General features: G+C 44.5%; 1 protein-coding gene across 1 annotated transcript in view; it reads left to right on the forward strand.

The window, feature by feature from the left end:
• HIC2 (HIC ZBTB transcriptional repressor 2) overlaps positions 1-20,945 on the forward strand; it is a 70,788-nt gene extending 49,843 nt beyond the window's left edge. The window contains exons 2-3 of the mRNA XM_058036983.1: positions 12,783-12,926; positions 19,156-20,945. Of these exons, the coding sequence (XP_057892966.1) occupies positions 19,192-20,904 (1,713 nt within the window). The 5' untranslated portion in view covers positions 12,783-12,926; positions 19,156-19,191 and the 3' untranslated portion in view covers positions 20,905-20,945. The remainder of the gene's footprint in view (positions 1-12,782; positions 12,927-19,155) is intronic.
• The last annotated feature ends 543 nt before the right edge of the window (positions 20,946-21,488 follow it).

A 21,488-nucleotide genomic window follows, 5' to 3' on the forward strand; every position in this document is an offset into this window, starting at 1 on the left:
CTTGGAATTGCCAAGGGGTGTCTTTCTGCACTGACTTGAAGATGTATGAGGTTCGCTCTCCTTTGTTCCTCCTCCATCCTGCTTTAGCCATACCTGCATTGTGCCCCGTCAGCGTTTTCTGCTTGGGAATGGCTGAGTGGACTTTGCTCTGTTAGCCGTGCATCTTGTTTTATTTAAAGGAGGTCTTCAGCGTGTCTATTTGGCATTAATTGGTTGAGAATTTGCTGGTAAAAAGGGCAGGGGAGGGAAAGAAAAGGATACTCGGAGCCTGGCTCTCTGTCTCCCGGCAGTGCCCCCTTCCTGCTCTGGAGGAGGGCTCTTGCTTGGGCCGGCCCCTGGAGCACAAGTGCTCGGAAGCAGCAGTGGCAGGGTCGCTGTCTGTCCGTCTGTCTGTCTCCGGGATCATGTGGCAAAGGGGCCGTGCCTGCGGCCAGAGCGGCTCCCCCCGTGCGAGGAGTCACAGGACACCGGCGGGGGTAGCTCCAGCTGGAATGCACTGGTACGAATATAATCCCCAGCACCGTGGCCATGGGACACAAGTGTGACATGGGAGGTATTTAAGGAGACACACCTGTTCTAGGCACAGGCTGGCTATTGCATGCCTTGGAAATGGAAGGCTTTGGTGGAGCAGAGAAGACTCATTTTATCCTCAGGAGGGCTTTGCTTTCTTCTTTCTCCTCAGTTGCACATTATTTTATAGTTCGCTGGTATGAGGCAGCCCTGTGGCCTGTTAGCACCGGGCTGTTTCAAAGGCCAGGCTAGTGTTTGCAGGAGGGAACAGCCTCTGGTCTGAGTGATGGTTTGGGTGTAACAGCTCCCAAGAAAGGGCAGAGAATTCGGAGAATGTCATCTATGTGTGGGGTTGGGTTTTTCGGTCCTTTAGATAATTTAGATTTTGTGTTGTGTTTACCAGTATTTTTATTGTAAGGTCTCTGTCTTGCAATTTAGAGCAGTAAATCAGATGAAATTCATATCATCTTACAAATTTTGTACAAAAATATTTTGTCACTTTGAAATCTGAGTGTATTTCTCTCTCTTCTTTCCCTCTGCCCCCATCTCAAAAATTACTGTGAAACAGTTACTCTCCATAAGAAGCAGCAAGTAAATACAAACTAAATCTCATGATTGCATAGCATAAAGAATTAAAATGCTTAGATTTTTATCTCTCTTTTTGAAGTTTATCTGGCACTTGTTTGGCAGAGGATAATTTTTTCTCTGTTGAAAAGGGGATGTATTAAGATGAGGGAAAAAGAAATTGCAGGTCTGTCATATGACTTGATTCCATCTGTCTGTCATGTCTTTCAACTAGAATGGAATTCTTCTCTCAAATTTGATATGCCTTTTTTTGATGTTAATGTGAAATCTCCTAGTTTGCCTTAGTCTCATTCCACATGGCCCTTCTTTCCAGGGATTCCTGCTCTTGGTGAGGTGTTAAGTGTTTGTTGGTTTGGGACAGCTCCCAGGATTGGGGCCAAGGCTTCTCCTACATCTGATAGATTGTTGTGTGGAAATAGTAGCAACCGGACAGTCTTTCTCTCCCATCTTTGTTTTAAATAAGATTTTCAGGTAAACATCCAGTATGTCAGTTGTTTGCAGAGCTGAAGTCATGGCTGGTGGAAATAAGGAGGAGGGTTGTGCTCCAGGCCCTGGCTGGTTTGGGCAGTCAGGTATTTTGGGGGGAAGGTGTTAATTCTCTTCTGTAACAGCTTTGCACTCTGAGTGTGGTGGTCTGCAATAACCAGTCCCTGAGTGGATGACAGACTCTCCTTCTCAGAAACTAGAGGTTGTTGGCAGGGGAGGGGATCCTGGGAATGGAAACCCCTCAGCTCCAGCCTCACCTGGCCCATGGGGTTATTGATCCTCATTACAAGGGGGTGTAAATATATATCTTTTTAATCCTAACCTGAAAGAGGACTGCAGCTTTATGCCGGTCAACAGACCAAATCCAAACCCTCAAATAGTTTTCCTTCCTTGTGGGCAGACAAATTTTTGTACATATGAATGTAAAAATACCTTTTATTGTGCTACAGAGAAGCAGAATATCTTGTTGTAAGGAAAGAATCATCCCTCTTTAGCTGTGGTGCCTCCCAGGCTGGCTTTGGGCCTCTGTAAATCACATTTTGCTGCATAGCCTGAGGTAGACACAGCCTCACTATCCCTGCTAGCTGGTAAAAATGGGCTCTTCCTCACCTCTGTTCCTACTGGATTCTCCCAAAGTTATGATCTGTGCAATCAAAAACTGAAGATATTTATTCTGGGTTGTTCTGGGATTTTTTTTTTTTTTTTTTTTGTGGGAGGGTAGGGGGGAATGGTTTGGTTTAGTGGTGTTTTTTGTTCCTTAACTGCACCCTGCAAAATGTCCTGGCTGAGTTGTTTCTAAATACTGGCATCTCCAGGGAAGGGGTTATAAATTGCTAATTTAAAGCCTGCAACAGGATAATTAACTAACCAGTTTGATGTAAATGGCTTAATGGGGCTTTACTAGCCCCTTTGAACTTAAAGTAGCACTAAAAAGTAAACTGTAAATACCTTCAAGGAACGTAGTGGCATGTTTGAATGTGGGGCTGCTTGGCTGCAAGGAGCAAGCCTGCTCAACTTGCCAGGAATCCACTGGCCTGTGTGACAGCAAACATGCCAAGGGGGTGAGGGGACCAACCAGGCACACCTTGGGGAAGGCTATGCAACTGCCTGGGTTCTCAGGAAGCACACACACTCTGATATATCAGGCTTTCAAACCTGTCCTGCCTGCTTTGGAAAATTTAAATCACAACCTCAGTTTAAATGCAACTGTAATGAATTTCATCAGGAATGAAGGGGGAAAAAAAAAAACCAACAGAAAACCCAAAACCCTGAGGGGGAGGCAGCCACTAGAGTCCACCCTAATTTTCCTGCAGTTCTATTTGCATTAAGGTCTTTTGGCAAGTCCAGGCAGAAACTCTGATTGCACTTTGTTTCAGAAGACCTCGTTACTGAATCTGCTGAGACAAGGTACTGCAGCCCTGCAGCAGATTCCAGTTTCTGGTGCATTTGGGGGACTTTGGGGAGAATGTCCAGACTTTCATTCTTGCTGGGCTGTACAAAGTTCAAAGGAGGATGTCAGCAACAATTAATCACCTAGAAATGAAGGTCGTTACAAAGTGGAAGTGTCTTGTGTAGTTAGGCATTGATCTCACTTCTGACTATGGAGGCAGGGGTATTGGAGAGGAGAATTTCAGGCCCAAAGACCCACAAGAATATTCCCTTGAAGCTCTTCCTGGTCCCAGTGCTGCTCTGCTGTGCTTTCTCACTGTGCATGCACCACAGTGTCACACAACAATTCCAAGAACCTTTTCTTTATTGTTCCTCTGTCTCACAACCATCTTTCACCTATTTTCCAGCAGTCTTCCTGGATACCAGAGGATGCTTTGGGGGTTGAAGCACAATCCTCAGTTACTGCTGTGACCTCTGACATGTAGGATTTGGCTTTACAGCCAGATGTGTTCAAGAGTGTTCCTGATCCTTGGCTGTGCTTTGCTGCCTGCTCTGTTGTGCTGCCCTGAAGACCATGGGGTTTGTGAGGCTGAGCCAGACCAGGGCTGATGCAGAAAGAGGGCAAGATCTGACCTTTTAGGTGGTGGCTCTGACTTGGATGCCCTAAAACAGATCATGATGCCTCATCCTCTGTAATGATGGCTCTATTTTTGTGTGGTTTGGTTTGGAATTTTTTTTCACCTGGTAAGTAACATATTATTGGCAATGTTAATGCTGGCCTTTAAAAAAGCAACATAAAAGCACTGAGATCTGTTGTAGAGGGCCATGATGCAGAAGTGCTATGTCTTATTTTAAAAGCCATGTCTGCCAGAGGATTCAGCCCTGCACTCTAATTATTTAGGTGTCTGTTGTATGCAGGGATCAGAATGCTCTGCTGTGGCCTTGGGAAGAGTTAATAACGTGGCACTTTGCTCTTACCTGCTGACTGAAGCAGTTGGCACCATGGTAGTACCTGCTTGCTGCGTGTGGGTTGGGAGCAGAGCACAGGATTAATTTGGGGCTGTGTTGGCAAGGGTCTGTCAGCAGAGCTTGCCTAGCTGCCTGTGCCATGCTGGAGCTGTTAATGCTTTACTTTTATAAGCATTAACCTAGAGCACATTTTAAAAAATTCAAAATACTCACTGTTAGAGAGAGAGAGAGAGAGAGACTTGCAAGCAGAAGAGCTCTGTACACACAGTGTTCATGGCTGGAGACTCCCTTCAAGGAATGCCCCAACACCTCAGCCTGCCAGCTTTGCTATCTTGGCATCTGACTGGGAAATGCAAATACTCAATCTTAATCCTTCATTCCCACATGCTGACATGTATCCAAGGCGAACTTCTGTGAATGTTGTTGTTATTTCCATATAACTTCAGCTGCTGCTTTGCTTCCCAGAACCTCCCCACCATGTGTCTCAGTGCAGTGTTTTCCAGGTCTTCTGGATTTGTTTCCCTAATGGAAGGCAGGTTTTAGTGTGCATGTTCTTATCAGAAATCTGGGCAAGGGAGCTGAGGGCACTTTCAGTGAGCTCACAGGTGACACTAGGCTGGGTGGGAGTGCTGCTCTGCTGGAGGGCAGGAAGGCTCTGCAGAGGGATCTGGACAGGCTGGATCCATGGGCTGAGGCCACTTGGGTGAGGTTCAACAAAGTTGAAAGGATGTTGTAGCCAGATGGGGGCTGGTCTGTTCTCCCAACAAGCAATAGGGCAAGAGCAAATAGCCTCAAGTTGCACCAGGGGAGATTTAGGCTGGATATGAGGGAAAATTTCAAAGAAAGGGTCATCAAGCATTGGAACAGGCTGCTCAGGGAAATGGTGGAATTGCCATCTCTGGAGATTATCCAAAGGATGTGTAGATGGGGCACTTGGGGATGCAGTTGAGAGGTGGACTTGGCAGTGATGGGTTAATGGCTGGACTTGATTTTAGGGGTCTTCTCCAGCCTAAGTGATTCTATGATTTTGTGTGGAGAAGAGGAACAAGCCCTGTGGTTGGGTTGTTTTTATAAGGCTCTTCTCTTTCTAATCCCCCTCCAACAAACCCTTCCACAGATTTTTAGATTCCTCACTAAATCCTTTAAATAATGTGATAATAAAAAATCCCCCTTCTAATACACATTTCATTTTGAAACCCACTAAACCTGACAACTAACTGTATTTGGTTTGTTGGCTTAAGAATCACAGGGAAAATGGAAGTAGAAACCCTGGGCCAGGACTCTAGACTCTATCACTAGAGAAAGAACAAATGATGTGTAATGGTGTTTTCCTGACCTCTCCTCTGCTTTTAGTAAGATGAAAAATTTCATCTGGCTATTGCTAATGTTAGAGAGTTGTGTAAAAATTAGAACATAATGAAGACAAATTTTAAAGTGGTGTCTGCTGCAGTTCTTGGGTATGTTGTCTCAATTGCCTCCTACTTAGAGAGAGCAGCTGAAAAATCCAAGTCCTTTTCCAACATGTCAAAACCAACTTTTTCAAAGGATTCAGTAGCTGTGCCAAAGCACCTTGCCTATTTGTAAGCAAATGCCAAGGGTTGGGATTGTCTCTGCCAGGACCAGCATTCACACAGGCAGCTGACTCTTTTAAATCAATTTGATTAATTACTATATACCTCCTAATTTTTCAATAGGCAAGTCCCTGCCATTTCTTGCCTGCACAAGATTAAACTTTCACATTACATACCCTGTTATAAGACTTAGATTGTCTGGAGTAGGTCTGGGTGTGCAGTGACTGCTCCTGGAAGGGGCTGGGGATTGGGCATCACTGTCAGGCTTCTTACATGAGGTTCCAGAGGAAGCAGGTGTGTGACAGCCATGTTAGCATCTGTGATGGAGGATACCTTGTGATAAGAAGGATGTGATTTATTCAGGTTCTTCAGAGGTGTTGGCTTGTTTGGTTTGAGATTTTTGAGGTGGTTTTCCTGCTGTTAAAACATGTTCTTTGAGTGAAGTAATCCCAAGAAAATGCCTGGAGAAGGGAATAGATTAGGCCAAGGTGGACTGACTTGGTGGGTCAGGGAAAGCTGGATGGCATCAGAACATCCCTGTGGCTGGGCAGCCTCAGGATGTGTGTGTTTCCAAGCACCTGCACTGTGGGGGAACAATGCCACAATTTATTCAGCCCTTCTCTGTGACAGAGCTGCATGTGGCTGAATAATGTGCAGCCAGGGGCTGAGAGCAGCTGGATCCTAGGTACAGGTGTTTGGGAATGCACATTGCCAAGAGAGGATACATTATGTATCCTCACTAAGAGAACTTGCTGCATCCTCTGGGTGTCTCTTGATGCTGTTAAATCACTGGGCTCTGCTGGAAGTGGTAAGGATGGAAAATTTTCACTTTTTCCTTCCACTGTAAGGTGTGGTATCGATGTTTGTTGTAGCTGTTAGCAGAAGTTTGTATGTGTATTACTCCTTGGGCCAGATTCTGATCCTATTTATGTAGCTGTAAAACTGCTGTGTTGTTCCATCTGTGTCAGGGAAGTTCCAGCCTCTCTGGTTGTTTTTAGGATTTGGTTCTGCTTGGCTTTTTGGTTTGTTTTCTCCTTCCTTTAACCACTTTCCTTTCTGAGAGGGGAGAACTCCATGGGAAGTGATCCAGCAAAGTTTTAAAATAACCTTTTAGTGTGGGTTTGGTTTTGTTTTTTTTTTTTAAACTCTTGCTCAAACTTTTAAATATGTGAATTGTCTCTGTGAATTGTGAGTGCCTCTGAAACCTGCCAGCCAAGCCTAAATCTTGCAGGAGGTGTGGCCACATTTGTGTTCTCAGAGCTCTCTGGCACAGACACCTGGTACACCTGTGTCTCCTGCTAGTTTCAGTACTGTCATAACTTCACCCCTCATGCCTGTTTCTCTGGTACCTCCTGTTTTTCCCAAGGTTATCTTCTAAAAATAGAATGTGTTACAGATTTTCACTCCCCCACACCCACCTTGAGGACAGTAATTACCAATGAGATGGTTTTAATTATGCTGAAAGAAGGAGGGTGATGCATTTGGCTCTGCTCTTTGAGGCTTTTTTTTTTTTCTGTCAGAGAAAAAAATTGCACAAATTGCTTAGTAATTTCCTTAGGTGACAAATATAAAGTGAGTAGCTTTTGAAATACTAAAGCTTGAGTATTTAAACATTTGATAAATCATGGGTTAACTGAAGAATAAAATTAGGATGTTTTGGCACCAGCAGAATTCAATGCAAAGGTCTCAATCTGAATAGAAAATCTCTTAATTTCCTTAATTGTTAAACTGGTAGAGATAGCTGTGGTATCTGTGGCATTCAGCTGTCCAGAAACCAAAGCCATGCTCAACCCAAGTGAGCAGGGATGCTTTGGATGATGCAGTTATCTGTCAGCAGCCAGAAATTAAAACATTCATAAGACAGAAAAACACTTCTCTAAAATGAAAAAAACAACAAACCTGAATGAAAGCATATTAGTGTTTGAGTGGATGATGCTGACTTTACTGTCCTCTAAACTATGCCTGCAGCAGCCCAGAGCTTATTGTCATATAAACCAAGAGAAGTAAAAGGGAAGCTGTCTCTATAGGCTACATGATGGAGCTGGTGAGCAATTGCTGTGATAGTAGGGTGCTCTGTGTGTGCTAATTGCCTACAGATAGAAATGCTGTGTAAAGGAGTCATTGCTGGCACACTGACACAGGCTGGCAAACTGAACTGTTTGGTGGAAGGATAAGAATCTACTACAGCTCTTTAAAATCACCCTCATTGTGATCACCTCATGTTCAAACATTACTTTCTCCACTGTGAGTAAAGGCATAGCACATTTCACAGATCATCCCTTAAAATGAAACCAGATTGGTGCATAAGAGACCAAGTCAGCACAAGCATGCACTGTGCTATACAAGTAGCACTGTACATTCTTAGGCAAGAGTGTGCTGCTACACAGAGCTCAGAATGAAATGGGAACAGGGATGGTGCTTCAGGTTTTACAGCCACCTCTGTGCTCGACTTTGACAATTATTTATTACCACTAATATTGTGCTTTGTAAACTTATATAGTGCTTTATGAAGTAAGACATGTTTCCTATTTTAAAGATCTTATAATCTTGTGGGCTGATAAGGGGTGCAGATTATCCCTTGGATGTTCATAAATAGCATTAGCACTAAGAGTTTTATTAGCACTGGGTCCTTTCAAGCCTGTGGCTCTTTCTTTTTCTTAACAACACTTCCCTATTCAGGTGCTGAAATAAGGATTTCTACAGCACGATGTTCCAGGCTGGAATAATGTGGGCATTCTTTGGTTTTGCTTGTAGTGAAAGAGCAAAACCCAAGCAGAGTCCCAGCACAGTGGCTGTAGCTCTGCATGGCTTTAATCCACAGCCTTTGCTCGGCTCTCTGAGACTGCAGATCTGGAGTTTGGGGGGTGGCAGCAGAGAGCAGGCTCGGGAGGTTTGTGTGTGTGTGTGCTTGCGCGTGTTTTAAATAAACAAACAATGCAACAGCAACTTCAACAAACTGTGAGCAGTACTAATTTGTTATAGGGCTGTCTTGCCTTCTGGCAGTGTTGATTTAGGAGAAGCTGAGCAGACTGGAACGGATGCAGGGAGCTGCCAGTTTCCTTGCTCTGTATATGGTCCAGCATAAAATACTTTTAAGGGTCCTGTCCTGAGGAGCTTTCAGATTACAGGATAAAGCACATACATAGGCTGTCAATCCCTTTTCAAAACCAAATCTTAGGCAAAAGTACCTTTCCCCCTGCTTTGCTCCACCCCTTCCACTTTCTTAAAATGAAGAGAAGTTTTAAGTCTTAATTCATGACAAAAGGCTATAATTTGTGTACTTTGAGGACTGCCAGGAAATCCTTGGCCTTGACAAGAATAGAGTGCAGGGAAGGAAAGGAGGCAGATCCTGTGCTTTGGACTGTAGCAAAGTTTTCAACACCCCATGACCTTGCTGGGCTGCCTTTCATAACACGCCTGGGCTGTAATCCCCCAGGCTGAGAAGCTGTCTGTCAGGGAGGGCTGGCCAAATGTGCCCCAGGTATCTGCAGCCCTGGACCACTGTGCAGGACAAACCAGCAGGATGGGAGCCTTGCTGGGAAAAGGTGGATTTTGGAAACATACATAGAGTGACCTCCCTGCAGTCTGTGAGCTGAGTTTAAATAATGCTTGAAATCCCAAATGAAGAAGACAGGAATAAAACAGTCAAAATAAGAAGTAGAGGTTGAGGAAAAGCAGCCAAAAAATTAAGAATCTTGAAAGTGAGTAAACTCTGCTTTCCCATTAGGTCATTTGGATGCAATACAGGCATTTTGTAGAACTTTGAGTCTGTTAGGCCTTCTGCTTTCACAAGCAATAGTGGCTTTCTGGCCTTCTCTCAATTGCCAGGCTCAGATGTGCTGAGACTTCTTGGTGGCTGCAGAGAATCAAAGGATTCAGGGTGATGGGTTAAGTATCTGACTTGGAGGGATGTTTGGTAGGCAGTACAGCCCTAATACTGCTGGGACCAATTCTTAGAGTGGCTTGCTTGAAAGACTTCAGCAAAGTAAAACTTAGAAAGATTTCTTTGCTAAGTACAGGCCTGTGTATGGTCAGTTTTGGGGTAAAAGCAAAGAAAAAGCAATGTGGCTAAGTGCTAAAAGTGCTATTTTTAAGGTATCATTCATATTAAGAACTGTTGCTGGATCTATTGATATGGGTAAAGGGAATGAGATTTTTTTCTTACTGGAAAAAAACAAGACAGCAATGCTTGTTTTGTGCACACTGTGCTCACCACTGCTCTGGCTTATGGTGAGAGAGATGACATTTTGGTCCAAGACAGTAACTACACCCCTAAGCATAGACACTTGCTGTTAACTATTGCAACTCCTGATATTAGCAGTATTGTGAGTGCAGATGCTCCTGTGCAGACTGCTTCTCTCTGCAGAAACATTTGCAGAGTCCACACAAGAAATGAGAATAAACAGGCCGATTGGGAGGATCTTTATCAAACCTGTTCCCATTTTTCCTGTGCTCTGAGGCTTTGTTTGCTCTAACAAATCATGTAACTAAGGAGTCTGAGTCACAGTCACTAGTTCCAGCTGCCTGCCTCATCCCTGTCCTGGAGATCCCTCCCCAGCTGCAGGGACAGTTGAAAGGGTCATGCATTTGCTCCAGTATTACTGCATTTCACAACCTGCTATCAGCTTGTACCTGTGGTGACTCAGAGCCCTGAAGCAGTGCTGCAGCTGAGACTATGCTGTAGGACAGTCTTGGTTGGAAGAGGGTCATGACATTTCTCCTCCTCCACAGTGCTGGGCGTGCTGCTGCCCTCAGAGCAATGTTCAGCATGATGCTGCCACCCCAGGCACCCCCTGCCAATGGCCACCTTACTGAAGGACAGGGCCCAAGACTGGCACTCTCTAGGATTAACTGGGAGGTAGCAACAATCCTTTATTCATGTCCTAAATTCTTGCATTGTAAAGGGAGAATTCTGTACAGGCTCAGAGGTGGCTGGGAAACAGAAATTTTGCATACCAAAGGGGCATTTGAGATACTTCATTCAGTATATTGTTGTTGTTATTTTCATGCAATAGGGAGTAAATAAATGAATTAAATGAGATTAGTATTGGACATTGGAGTTGCCTTTACTACTTGCAATGTAGGTACGACTAAAACTGAGTTTGCTCAGTTGTAGGATGAGAAGAAGAGCCCAGAGTCTACTGCTGGTTACTAAGTGGTCACGAGCTTCTGAAGCTTTGTTTTGTGTCACTGCTCTGCTCCTGAGATCAACTGTGCTCTGTGGATGTGCAGGAGTTTTTAATGCTGGACTCTGGCTGACAAGACCTGCAATGTCCATGCCTCTCCCCTTCTCCTCCCAGTAGAGGTTTGGGTAGCCCTAGTCTCCTATGTGTCAGCAGTGACAAAAAATGTATAATATACAAGCACTCTGTTTAGGAGTTGGCAGGAAGCTTCATTTCTGACTGCAGTGAGATGTTCTAACAGGAGGAAACACCTTTGGTTGGAGCAGTTCTCTGCTAAACTCTGCCCTAGAGGGGAATACAACTATGGAGAAGAGCCCTTGCTTCACAGTGGCGAGAAGTAAATTGATGTAATCCGGGTGGGAAAAACCTCATGTTTGAGCTGCTGTTCAAGAAATACCTTTATGCAGCATTCAGCCTCTGTTAAACTGAGAATTGCTGGTATTGCTTATGGTTGAGATGCTGGGAGATTCAGCTAGAGTTCAGCTTGCTCTAATGCTGTGCAGAGCGTGATCTTCTGGAGAGGGGGGAGCTCCAAATTCCTGGAGCTCTGGCCCAGGGTTCTTCAAGTGTGGTAGTTAACTGTGGGTTGGCCTGTTCATGCTAGCAGTGGTCTGTTCAGACTAGTTCAGCAAATGCTCTTGGCTGAGCACAGCCCAGGTCAGTAGGCAAACAGTTGCTTACATTTCACTTCTTCATTGAATTGACAAGATTTAAAAATCTTCAGCCTACAGCAGTCAAAACAGGGTGATCTGAATACAAAAGATCTATTATTTCAGTGAGAAAGGGGTTTGGTTACAGGGTTGTGGGGATAAGTATGCAGGTGGGAATGATGGGAACACTGTCCTGGGCCGAAGCCCAGCAGATGTTCAGGAAGAATGAACTATCTTCTTATACTCTGTCCTTGTATAACAACCCATTCCATTTCTCAGGCCTGTGTCCTCCTTCATGCTCTCTTTCATTCAACATTAAATATTATAGGTCTTTTTCATTTGGCCTTTTATCTTTTAAGGCTGATAATCAATAGTATTCTCACTTTTAAAATGTAAGATTTCTATCTCCAGAAACACAGCTGGAGATATGCAGCCATCAATGTGATAAAAGCTGTGCACATGTTTCACTTTACCATCAGGGTCCAAAAACCCATGTTAAATCTCTACCAGGCTGCAGGGTTATTTCTGTACTGGTTTTTGGTGGATTTGGGCTTTGTTTGTTTGTTTTCACTGGGGCAGCATCACCACTTGTAGAAAGGAACCTGTTCTTAGCATCTACCCTGAGACTGCTCCACGATAATCCCACTGGAGCTGATTAGAGGAACTCCATGGGAAGGAGATGCACTGCAGAGGATACAACCAGCCTGTCAAACCTAGGGTAGCTGTGCTATGTGCCTTTCCCTGACATGGAAAAAATGATGTTGCTTTTTCCTTTGGGCAGGGGAGGGTGGAATTACAGACCGTAAGTTTTGTGATGCGCATACAAGCTGCAGTTCACCATGAATCAACATGATCTCCAGTCTCCAAGAATGGAGATTAAATGATCACTGAAGCATCATTATAAATAGGAGAGGGTACACAGTGTCGTCTTCTCCCACCTTGCACCAAAGTATCCAGCCTGGTCCAATGCCATAACATCTCTAGAAGATCTTTTCAAAGGCTTGGGAAGTGGGCCAGGGAAATGGGGACAACACAGTGGATGAGGTTTGAAGTGTTTCTTCTGCTGTACTGTGTTGGGAATGAGACCAAAAGCTCTGGCACCAGGCTGTTCTTGTCAGAGACGCATTTCTACATGGTGATGATATTTCATTGCCTGAATTTCTGGGCAGAAGGAAGCTGGTGCAGACATCCTGGGATCTGCTGGTTTTGGATACATGTGACCTGGTCCCCCTGAAGCTCAGTGCTCTTGGGAGTCATGAACACAAGTGGCCAGGGAGCAGCAGTAAGAAACTTACAGAGTCCCGTTCTGCTTCTGTCACAGTTCACCAGCTGTGGGAGATGGGTGGAGGGGAGGTTGTTCTAGCAGTTACACATTTAAGGCAGGTGGCTGTATTAAAATGTTTCAATTTTGATTGCAGTATTTTAATTGCATTTAACAGCGTCCCTGCTGGTTCTCCATTCTGCATCCGTGCAGCCACGTTCTATTGATGGCCTGTTGTGATTTCAATGGAACATCATGGGATGTACCTGGCACGTCGGGCAGCACTGGATGGAGGTGCCTTTAGCCCAATGTACCTGGCATGGTAAGCGGCAACCAAGTGGTTAAATCTGCATTCTACTGCTCACAGTTTCAGCTTGTATAGCAAGGTGTTCCTGCTTTGCTGCAGCCTTGCATTGACTGGAAATCACTTTGCTCTTCTGATTTTAGTGCTTTCATGCACACAGAGCCCCTTCCCTTTTCACCCATGGAGATTCCCCTTCCCTGGGAAGTTTGCCATGCAGTAGAGAAGGGCCTAGCCATGTCAGGCTCTCCTTGTTGTTCTAGAACATGAGAGAAAGGACTGGGAAATCATCTCCTTTTTTTCCTCTCCTTTTTGGGCCAGGAGCTGGTAGCAGTTGAGCAGGTATTGCCCACGTCCCAAATATCCAAACGTTGCCGCACAGAGGTACCAGACAGGTGCTCGTGTCCCTGAGCAAAGCTGTGCCATTTCTGCAGGAGTCCTGCAAGAGCTGCCTTGGGGAGCCAGGAGGGCAGTTCTGCCTGGCACTAATTGGAATGTAACAAATTAAACAAGGGCCACTTTCAGTTTGCTGATGTGGTATCCTCTGCAAAATGATCCTCCATCCTCCATTTCCCTTCTCCTTTCCATGCCCACACCTGCAAAATCAGCTGCACATCCTGATCTGTCCTGCATGTTTTCTCTACCTCCCCCAGCTCTGCAGACCTCTGCCTGAGTAACTTCACATGTTGGTCTTAGCTATTTTAGAGTGCTAAATATTTGTGTGAGAAAAACAAGGGTGCTGCATCCTGTTTTCTGCTTGAGCCTTCTTCACAGAGCTTTTGCTGCTCCACTGCCAGTGATGAAAATGCATGTTTGTGCCTCAGCTTCTGAATTCTGCTATCTGACTGCTCCAAGGGGCTGGGGATAGGGAACCATTTGGACTAACACAGTTCCAGCACTTCTCCCCATGCTTCTGCTGTTCTAGAATGTGAATATCTTTAAAAGTCATGGGCTAATGACCTGCCAAATGCAACTCCTGGGGGCAGGTTAGTGGCTGTGAAGCACCCACTACACTGACACCTCTGAGGGTCCTGGCTCTGTTGGGATGTGGGGAAAGGAAGATCAGATAAGCCAGTGGGGAACAGGAAAGCTCTCTTCCCAGTGGGGTCATCAAGTGCTCAAAAAAAAGTTGGTTCATCTGAGACTGAAGAGTGCAGAAGTCATCTGTTTCAGTTTCACTCAGTTCCAGTAGCAGCTGGACACAGCATTTTTAATGTCATAAATTGGTGGGAGAGAGGTATGTAGGAGACTGGATTTCATTTTGTCTTGTTCTTCCCCATGCTCACTGCTGCAGTGTCTGCTCAGTGCAGCCCAACTGCTTGGGAAGGTGGAGAAATAAGTAAGCAGGCCACTGTCTTTTTCTGGGTCTATTATAACATGCACAGTAGGCTGATGTTTTAACAGCATCTAATTTGATACATCACATCTAATCTGTTTGTTGGTTTTTATCTGCAGTACTGTTAACTCACTGTTCAGGTGCTTGGTGTCTAGCCTTCTCATCCAGCCACAAATCCTCTACGTGAAATGAGTGATTCCTTAGATCTGTTTATGATTGATTCTTTGCTTCACTGGTGTTGCTTCTTAAAAGGTAAACAATATTCATGTGCTGCAATCTATAACTCAGAGATGAAATCAAAGAGCATCTCCTGCCAGAGGTTGCTAAGATAACACATTTAGCATTCATTCAGCAATTACTTTTGGGTAGAGATTTAGTGATATTAAAGAGAATCAAACCTGTAGTGAATATGTAGATTTTATACTGTTGAAAGAGGTGAAGGGATTTCTCTTCTCCTCTGTTTAGCAATTTCATTTTCTGTGGTGTCCAGAGTCTTTGTGCAAATTGAGAGCAAATGAAGTTTTTTTCCTGCCGTGTAGTGAGAGCAGCACAGCTCCAGGAGCAGCCTGTGTGTTGTGCAGAGCCCCTGGGGTCAGGGTGTGCCCCAGGCTGGGCACAGCAGCTCGCAGGTCCCAGCTCCTGGGGCAGTATTGGGTATGAAGGTGCTGTCGGCTCTTAGCTTGCAAAGCTTTGTTTGATGTGTGGCATCTGCTTGCAGCATTACTGTATTCTGTGATTTGTGCCCTGTACTTCTCATGTCTTTGCATGTGCTGTGTCTCAGTGTCATGGATATGGTGGAGGTAGTGGAGAGCCTTAGCCTTGTTTCATTCCCTTCTAGCATGGGAGTATTTGAGCAGGTTCACTGCTCTGAAAAAAGTGTCTTGAATGTGAGAAACCCAAGCTGAATCTGGGAAAAGACCATCACTGCTGCCATTTGTCCAGAGCCTTCTGTAATCCCCTTTTAACTACAAATGGGTGAAATTTTGCACGCCACATTCAATGCTTAAAGACTGTGGCCCCAGTGAGACATTTATGTATTCTTGAGGTCTGGGGAGTTGGGTTTTTTACTAGAAATGCACCTGAGCCTTTTCTGAACCAGGGCTCCTCTGAACTGGGAGTGTATTTTTTTCTGGTGTTTTGTTTTTTTTTCTTTCCAGAAAACAGAAAAGGAAGGGTTATTAAAAATGATACTGAAATACAAGAAGTATAAACCACTGTGATTTTAAAGGGCTTTGGAGTGTTGTGGTGATGTTAGTCAAATGTTATGGTTTGTTAAGAGACACTCCCTGCAAACTAATGGATAGCAAGGCCTTTCTAAGCTGCACCTGCCATTTGTTTGGGTAAATAACTTTTAAACAGGATTTAAACTCACAGTTGTCCTAGTCCCATGCTTTCAGCTAGAAGTGAGATTCTAGGAATGCCATAAGTTAAGGAATAATGCCTGCTTCTCTTCTGCTAACAACTTTTCCAACACACTTTTCTTCCTCCACCTCTGAAATTGCATCATGGTCAAAGAAGGGTTTGTAACTAGATACGTCTCTGAAATATCTGGACTGGATTTATTTTTGTTGAGCACTGCACAAGATACACAAGGCAGGTTGCAATAAGGCTTTTGTCAACAAAGGGACATCAGCCAAAGGAGTGTTCTCTGAGCCATACTCCTGTCCTGGGCAAAGCCCTTGGTGGGCAATTCTGACAATGTTTTAAACACAATGCTCTAAGCTTGGTTGAAGGTTTTGCTGCCTTGATTCATTACATTCATTTTTTTGGGGTTGTTAAATCCACGTTAGACTTCAGCTAACAAATTCAAATTTGATAGGCATGGTTATACTGCTTACACCAGACCACTGCATTTGAAATCTGCAGAAGGTAATAGCCTACCTTATACATATGTCCTACTGAACATGAACAGTCCTGTAAAATTTGACATGTGAGATAAATAGAGGTAATTTAAACAACTTGTACTATGCTAGTTTTTATGCAGCAGAACATACTCAGTAATAATATTATCTTTCTCATGAAGGTCAGTAGCAGAATTAGAATTCTAACTCTCTTTCCAGGGCTTTCTCTGTTGGCTCATTACTTGGTTTCAATATCATTTAAGGCAGAAAGTAAAAAAAAAAAAGTAAAAAGAAAAAAAAAGGTAAAAAGCTAAAAATATTCTGCATTAATAGCTGTTTTAAGTCTTAAAGCTTAGACAACTTGAATCCAGTGATTTCTAGGCCTCTGCTCTTAGTGCTACATCAATGGGAAATAAGCCTACTTAAACTTCAGTAATATTATTATTATTACGACTACTACTACTTTGTTTAGGCAGAAAATATTTGCTATACTGTTTCCCTTCCTTTCCCATATTTGTTCCTTTATGGAACACTTAAAAATCACACCCAGGGATTTTGTGTGTTACATGCATGGAACAGCACCATGATGTTTGCAGTGAGATTGTAGTGCTAGGCTGTTTCCTGCTATCTGTAGTACTAGGCTGTATCTTGCTGTAAATGCAGGATGCATTTATATAGCAAGATGCTGTTAAGTTGCAAGCCATGTTTTTGTCCTCCCCTATCGATGTATCTCAGTGACCCAGAAGTAAGGGCTCTTACTGGCCTGGCTAGATAAAAGTGGGTATTTTGTGCCTCTGTGCTGCTGCTTCTTCCCCTTAATCAACAATTCTGGAAGCAATCCACAAGAACCAGACATGCTGCATCCTCTATCCTGCAACTCTGATCAGACTAATTACATCAAAACTTGGTTTTTAAATGCTCAGCACTGCTCAGGGGAGGACAGGAGCCCCTGTTCTATCACATTTTTCTGATTCTGCAGGGTGAGTTTCTATTACAGAAACACTATGGGTGGAACTAGCACCATGGCAAGCCTTTACTTCCTCCTTTTGGCTGCCACCCTTTCTAAAGGCATCGAGCTCTGGGGACAATGTCCATGTGCACAGAGGCACCGCGGTGAATCCACCGTGTTCTTGGGTCGCCATCCACTGCTGAAACAAAATCAAATGGGGAAGCAGAGCAGCCTTTTTAGATGTGGGTCAGGGTGATGAGCCAGAGGGATCTGTGTGGATGCTAAATTAGGTGCTGCTGCACTGAAGAGCCACCAAGAAATTCCACCAAAAGCATAAGCAAGCACCAGGCTGACCAGCAAACAAGCAAAGAGCTGTGTCCTGTGGAAAAAGGGAGGCATCTGCTTGGCAGATCTGTTAGGAAAAGTACCAGGGTAGTCAAGCAACAATGCTGGAGGAAATATTTAATTTTTTATCTTTTTGGTAGCTTTTTTTATAAAGCAAAACCTCTCTGTTGTGCAGAAATGGATGATGTAAATTTACCACCTTTCTGCCAAATGCAGTCTTTCTGTTTATCATCACATAGTAAGAATCAGGTTTGAGGGAAGCAATTTTTTATACTAACTGCATCACTCCTTATTTCTTTTTGTTGTGTACCTATACTTGGCACAGAGGGAACATAATGCAGTCTGATGCTTCATCATTTGAACTCTGATGGGACAGAGTGTGGTAATGGAACACACAAACAATAAAAAAATTAACTGATGATGTTTTTAAGAGAGAACTTAAGCTCTTAATTTCTCTATTTATGGCTTGCTTCTCCTTCAATAAGAGAAATGTTTCAATAATATGATGAACTGGGAAAGGAAGAAAGAAAGTAGAAGGCTAAATGGTGGTTGTTGTTAATTTGATATTTAATTCCTTCTTTTGAACCTCAGAAACTATTTTAAATTAACTTTAATGGATAAATGCAAGTAGTAGTTGGCACTTTCAAACAAACGCACACGCACCAAAAAGCCTTCCAAAAAACAAGGAAAAAAAAAATTGGTCTTGGATTCTCAAATGCAGACCCAGATTGAATTCTGGGTTTGATTGTAATATCTACCTAACGTGCAACTGCAGTTAGTTCTGACATATCTCAATGTGGCTGTTTCCTACAGTCCATACCACTGGGAATGCCAATATAAACATCTAAACTAAAATACATCATGACTACTGTTTGTGAAATGCATTAACTATATGCAGGTAACCACAATTTTCCTCTCTTAACAGTATTTCAGGATAGAGAAACTGTGACTTGAGATATGCTACTTAACTCTATTATTTTAAACAAAATTATTCAAAAATTAAAGACAGAACAAAATTAACTTGAGAAAAATGTTTCAGATTTGTGAAGACATTTGGTGACATTTAGCTAGCTCAGCATCCTGAATTTCAGCCAGTTGAGGGTTGTTTCTAACCCTACGTGTTAATGGATTGGGATATGGACATAGCCAGGGAAGTGGTTTTTAAAGCAGCTTTTTATTTTCTTAAGGAGGCTTCCCATTCACACCTCAGTGTGGGTAATTCCATCTTCAATGGATTTAGTTGCTACATGTCATTTTCTCAACCCCAGAGCAGCTGGGTGTTACAAGATTTCAACATGTAACGGCCAAGAAACAAACTCCACATTAAAGCAGGGAAGCTGCAGTTTATGCAAATTATTTTACATGCTCAGATATGCAAATGACAGTGAAATAGATGCTTCTCTTTTCTTCCTCTTTTTCTCACTTCTCATACTCCCTTCAAGTCTGTGTCAGGAGAGAAGAGCTTTCCTCTGTACCTAATTGTTTTCCTATTGTTTTCATGCTGATATCTTTTGAATAGTGATTCCAGCCAACGACAATTACTTTTGTAAAAAGATAATTACAAATCTGATTTTTGAAAGATTTGAATCAAGTCTTAGCATGAGAAATATTTCTCTCTGTATTCCCAGCAGGATCACAGCTTGCAGGGCTCAATGTTCTTAGATCTCCCAAATCAGTGTCAAGCCTAACATAGTCTGCACTGTGTTAAACAAGTCTATTAAATGTAACCTGCTCTAGTGGAGACAGCACGCTCACACCTCTCATCCTCGTGTTTTTCAGGTGGTAGGGTGAAGGTGAGAGGACGAGAAGGTGGAGATGGAACTGCCAAATCATGCCAAACAACTGCTACTGCAGCTGAACCAGCAACGAGCCAAAGGTTTCCTCTGTGATGTGATCATTGTGGTAGAAAATGCCCTGTTTCGTGCCCATAAGAACATCCTGGCAGCCAGCAGCATGTATTTCAAATCCCTTGTCCTGCATGACAACCTGATAAACTTAGACACGGACATGGTGAACCCCACCGTGTTCCGACAGATCTTGGACTTTATTTATACTGGCAAGCTCTTAACGACTGACCAGCCTGGTGAACAGAACTTTAATGCTCTCCTCACCGCAGCAAGCTACCTCCAACTGCACGACCTGGCAGCTCTCTGCAGAAAGAAGCTGAAGCGGAACGGCAAGTCCTTTGCTGGCAAGGCCGGTGGCCTTGGTGTTGGGAGATCTGCCAGGAGTCAGAGACTTTCCACTGCTTCAGTCATCCAAGCTCGCTATTCAGGGTCAAATGAGGGGTTGAAGGGCTCGCACTCAAAGGAGCTGTCAAAGGGAAAGCTCTCTGATGACGAGGTCTTCATCAGCAGCTCCAACCAAGAGAACTGTCACTCCTTAAGCAGGGGAACCAGCAAGAACGGCGGTGGGAGCAGCAGTGCGAACGGGAGCACCGGTGACCAGGAACTAGGCCTTGACCTGTCCAAAAAAAGCCCCTCGCTCCCTGCCGCAGCCTCCCATGATGACACGCAGCACAGCGAAAGCCAGCACGGCTCTCCCCAATCTGCCTCAGCCCCTGCAGCCAACAGTGCCTCATCGTTCGACGAGCCTGGCGTCGGAGCCCCCCACAGCATGGCGGACAGCAGCGACCCCATGGAGATGGATCTGAGTGAGGAGTGCCACCACTCACTGACAGAGAGCAGCCAGCGCAAGGGCCTCCGGCACTCATCCCGCAAGAAGGAGTGGATCAAGAAAGACAACGCCTTTGACCGAAAAGAAGGGGGCAAAGACAGGGACGAGGGTGAAGGGCTGCCCAATGGTATCCTGCTGGGGCCCTTGTCCAAGTCTGTGGAGAGGAGTCTGGCTGGGGCCTACGGGGCAGACCTGCCCTACCCGTGTAAGGAGGAGGTAGAAAACGGTAAGGAGAACAGTGATGACAGTGGCCAGAGCGAGAGCGAGAGCGGTGGCCATACCAGTGCCAACTACGTCTACCGGCAGGAGGGGTTTGAGCCGGTGGCCTATGGTGACAACCTGTATGTCTGCATTCCCTGTGGCAAAGGCTTCCCGAGCTCTGAGCAGCTCAATGCCCACGTGGAAACGCACACCGAGGAAGACCTTTACATCAAGGAGGAAGGCACATACGGCAGCAAGGATGAAGCTGAGGATTTGTCCAACCCCAATCAGCCCTACGCTGCAGAGTCCCGGCCCTTCAAGTGTTCAGTGTGTGAGAAGAGCTACAAGGATCCGGCCACGCTGCGGCAGCACGAGAAGACTCACTGGCTGACGCGGCCCTTCCCTTGCAACATCTGCGGCAAGATGTTCACACAGCGTGGCACCATGACACGGCACATGCGCAGCCACCTGGGGCTCAAGCCCTTTGCTTGCGAGGAATGTGGGATGCGCTTTACCCGGCAGTACCGACTAACAGAGCATATGCGTGTCCACTCAGGAGAAAAACCTTACGAATGTCAACTGTGTGGTGGGAAATTCACCCAGCAGCGCAATCTGATCAGCCACCTGCGAATGCATACCTCTCCCACATAAGCCAAAGACTCCAGAATGAGCTTCAAGCCCATCCGCAGTGATTTACCTTTCTGTAGACTTGCTGCTTAAAAAAAAAAGAAAAAAAAAAAAAAAAAAGGGGCAACTCCCCATACTCTGTTCAGTCATGAGAGGCCTAAACAAATGTAGCTTTAACATTTAAAAAAAAGTTCTTTTTTTTTCCTTTTTTTTAAGAAAAGAAAGGTCCACAGCCAAGCTGATGCATTTAGTCCCAGTCTCCCTTCAAATTTTGATGACCTGGCAAGAAATGCCTCTTCTTTTTGCACACATCGACTTCATTGCCATATTGTTTATCTGGAGCAGGTAGGGGGACCTTGGGGAACTTTCAGTCTCTGCTGGCTCCCCCTCCCTGCCTCTTTCTATGTTCCTGTCACTGTACTCATCTCCTCTCCTAAAACCAAACTCAGTAGGGGTATTTCTTGCCATAAAAAAAAAAAACAAAAAACAAAAAACAAAATACACCTTTTCAGTGGCCTAAGTAGCTGTGAAATAACAGCATTCTCAAGTGCAGAAGCTGAGTCTGTGGACCATCTCACGGGGTTGGCAGTCCCTCCAGAGACTGTGGG

The sequence above is a fragment of the Melospiza georgiana genome, chromosome 18 (genome assembly GCF_028018845.1).
Source record: "Melospiza georgiana isolate bMelGeo1 chromosome 18, bMelGeo1.pri, whole genome shotgun sequence".
NCBI classification, from domain to species: Eukaryota; Metazoa; Chordata; class Aves; order Passeriformes; family Passerellidae; genus Melospiza; species Melospiza georgiana.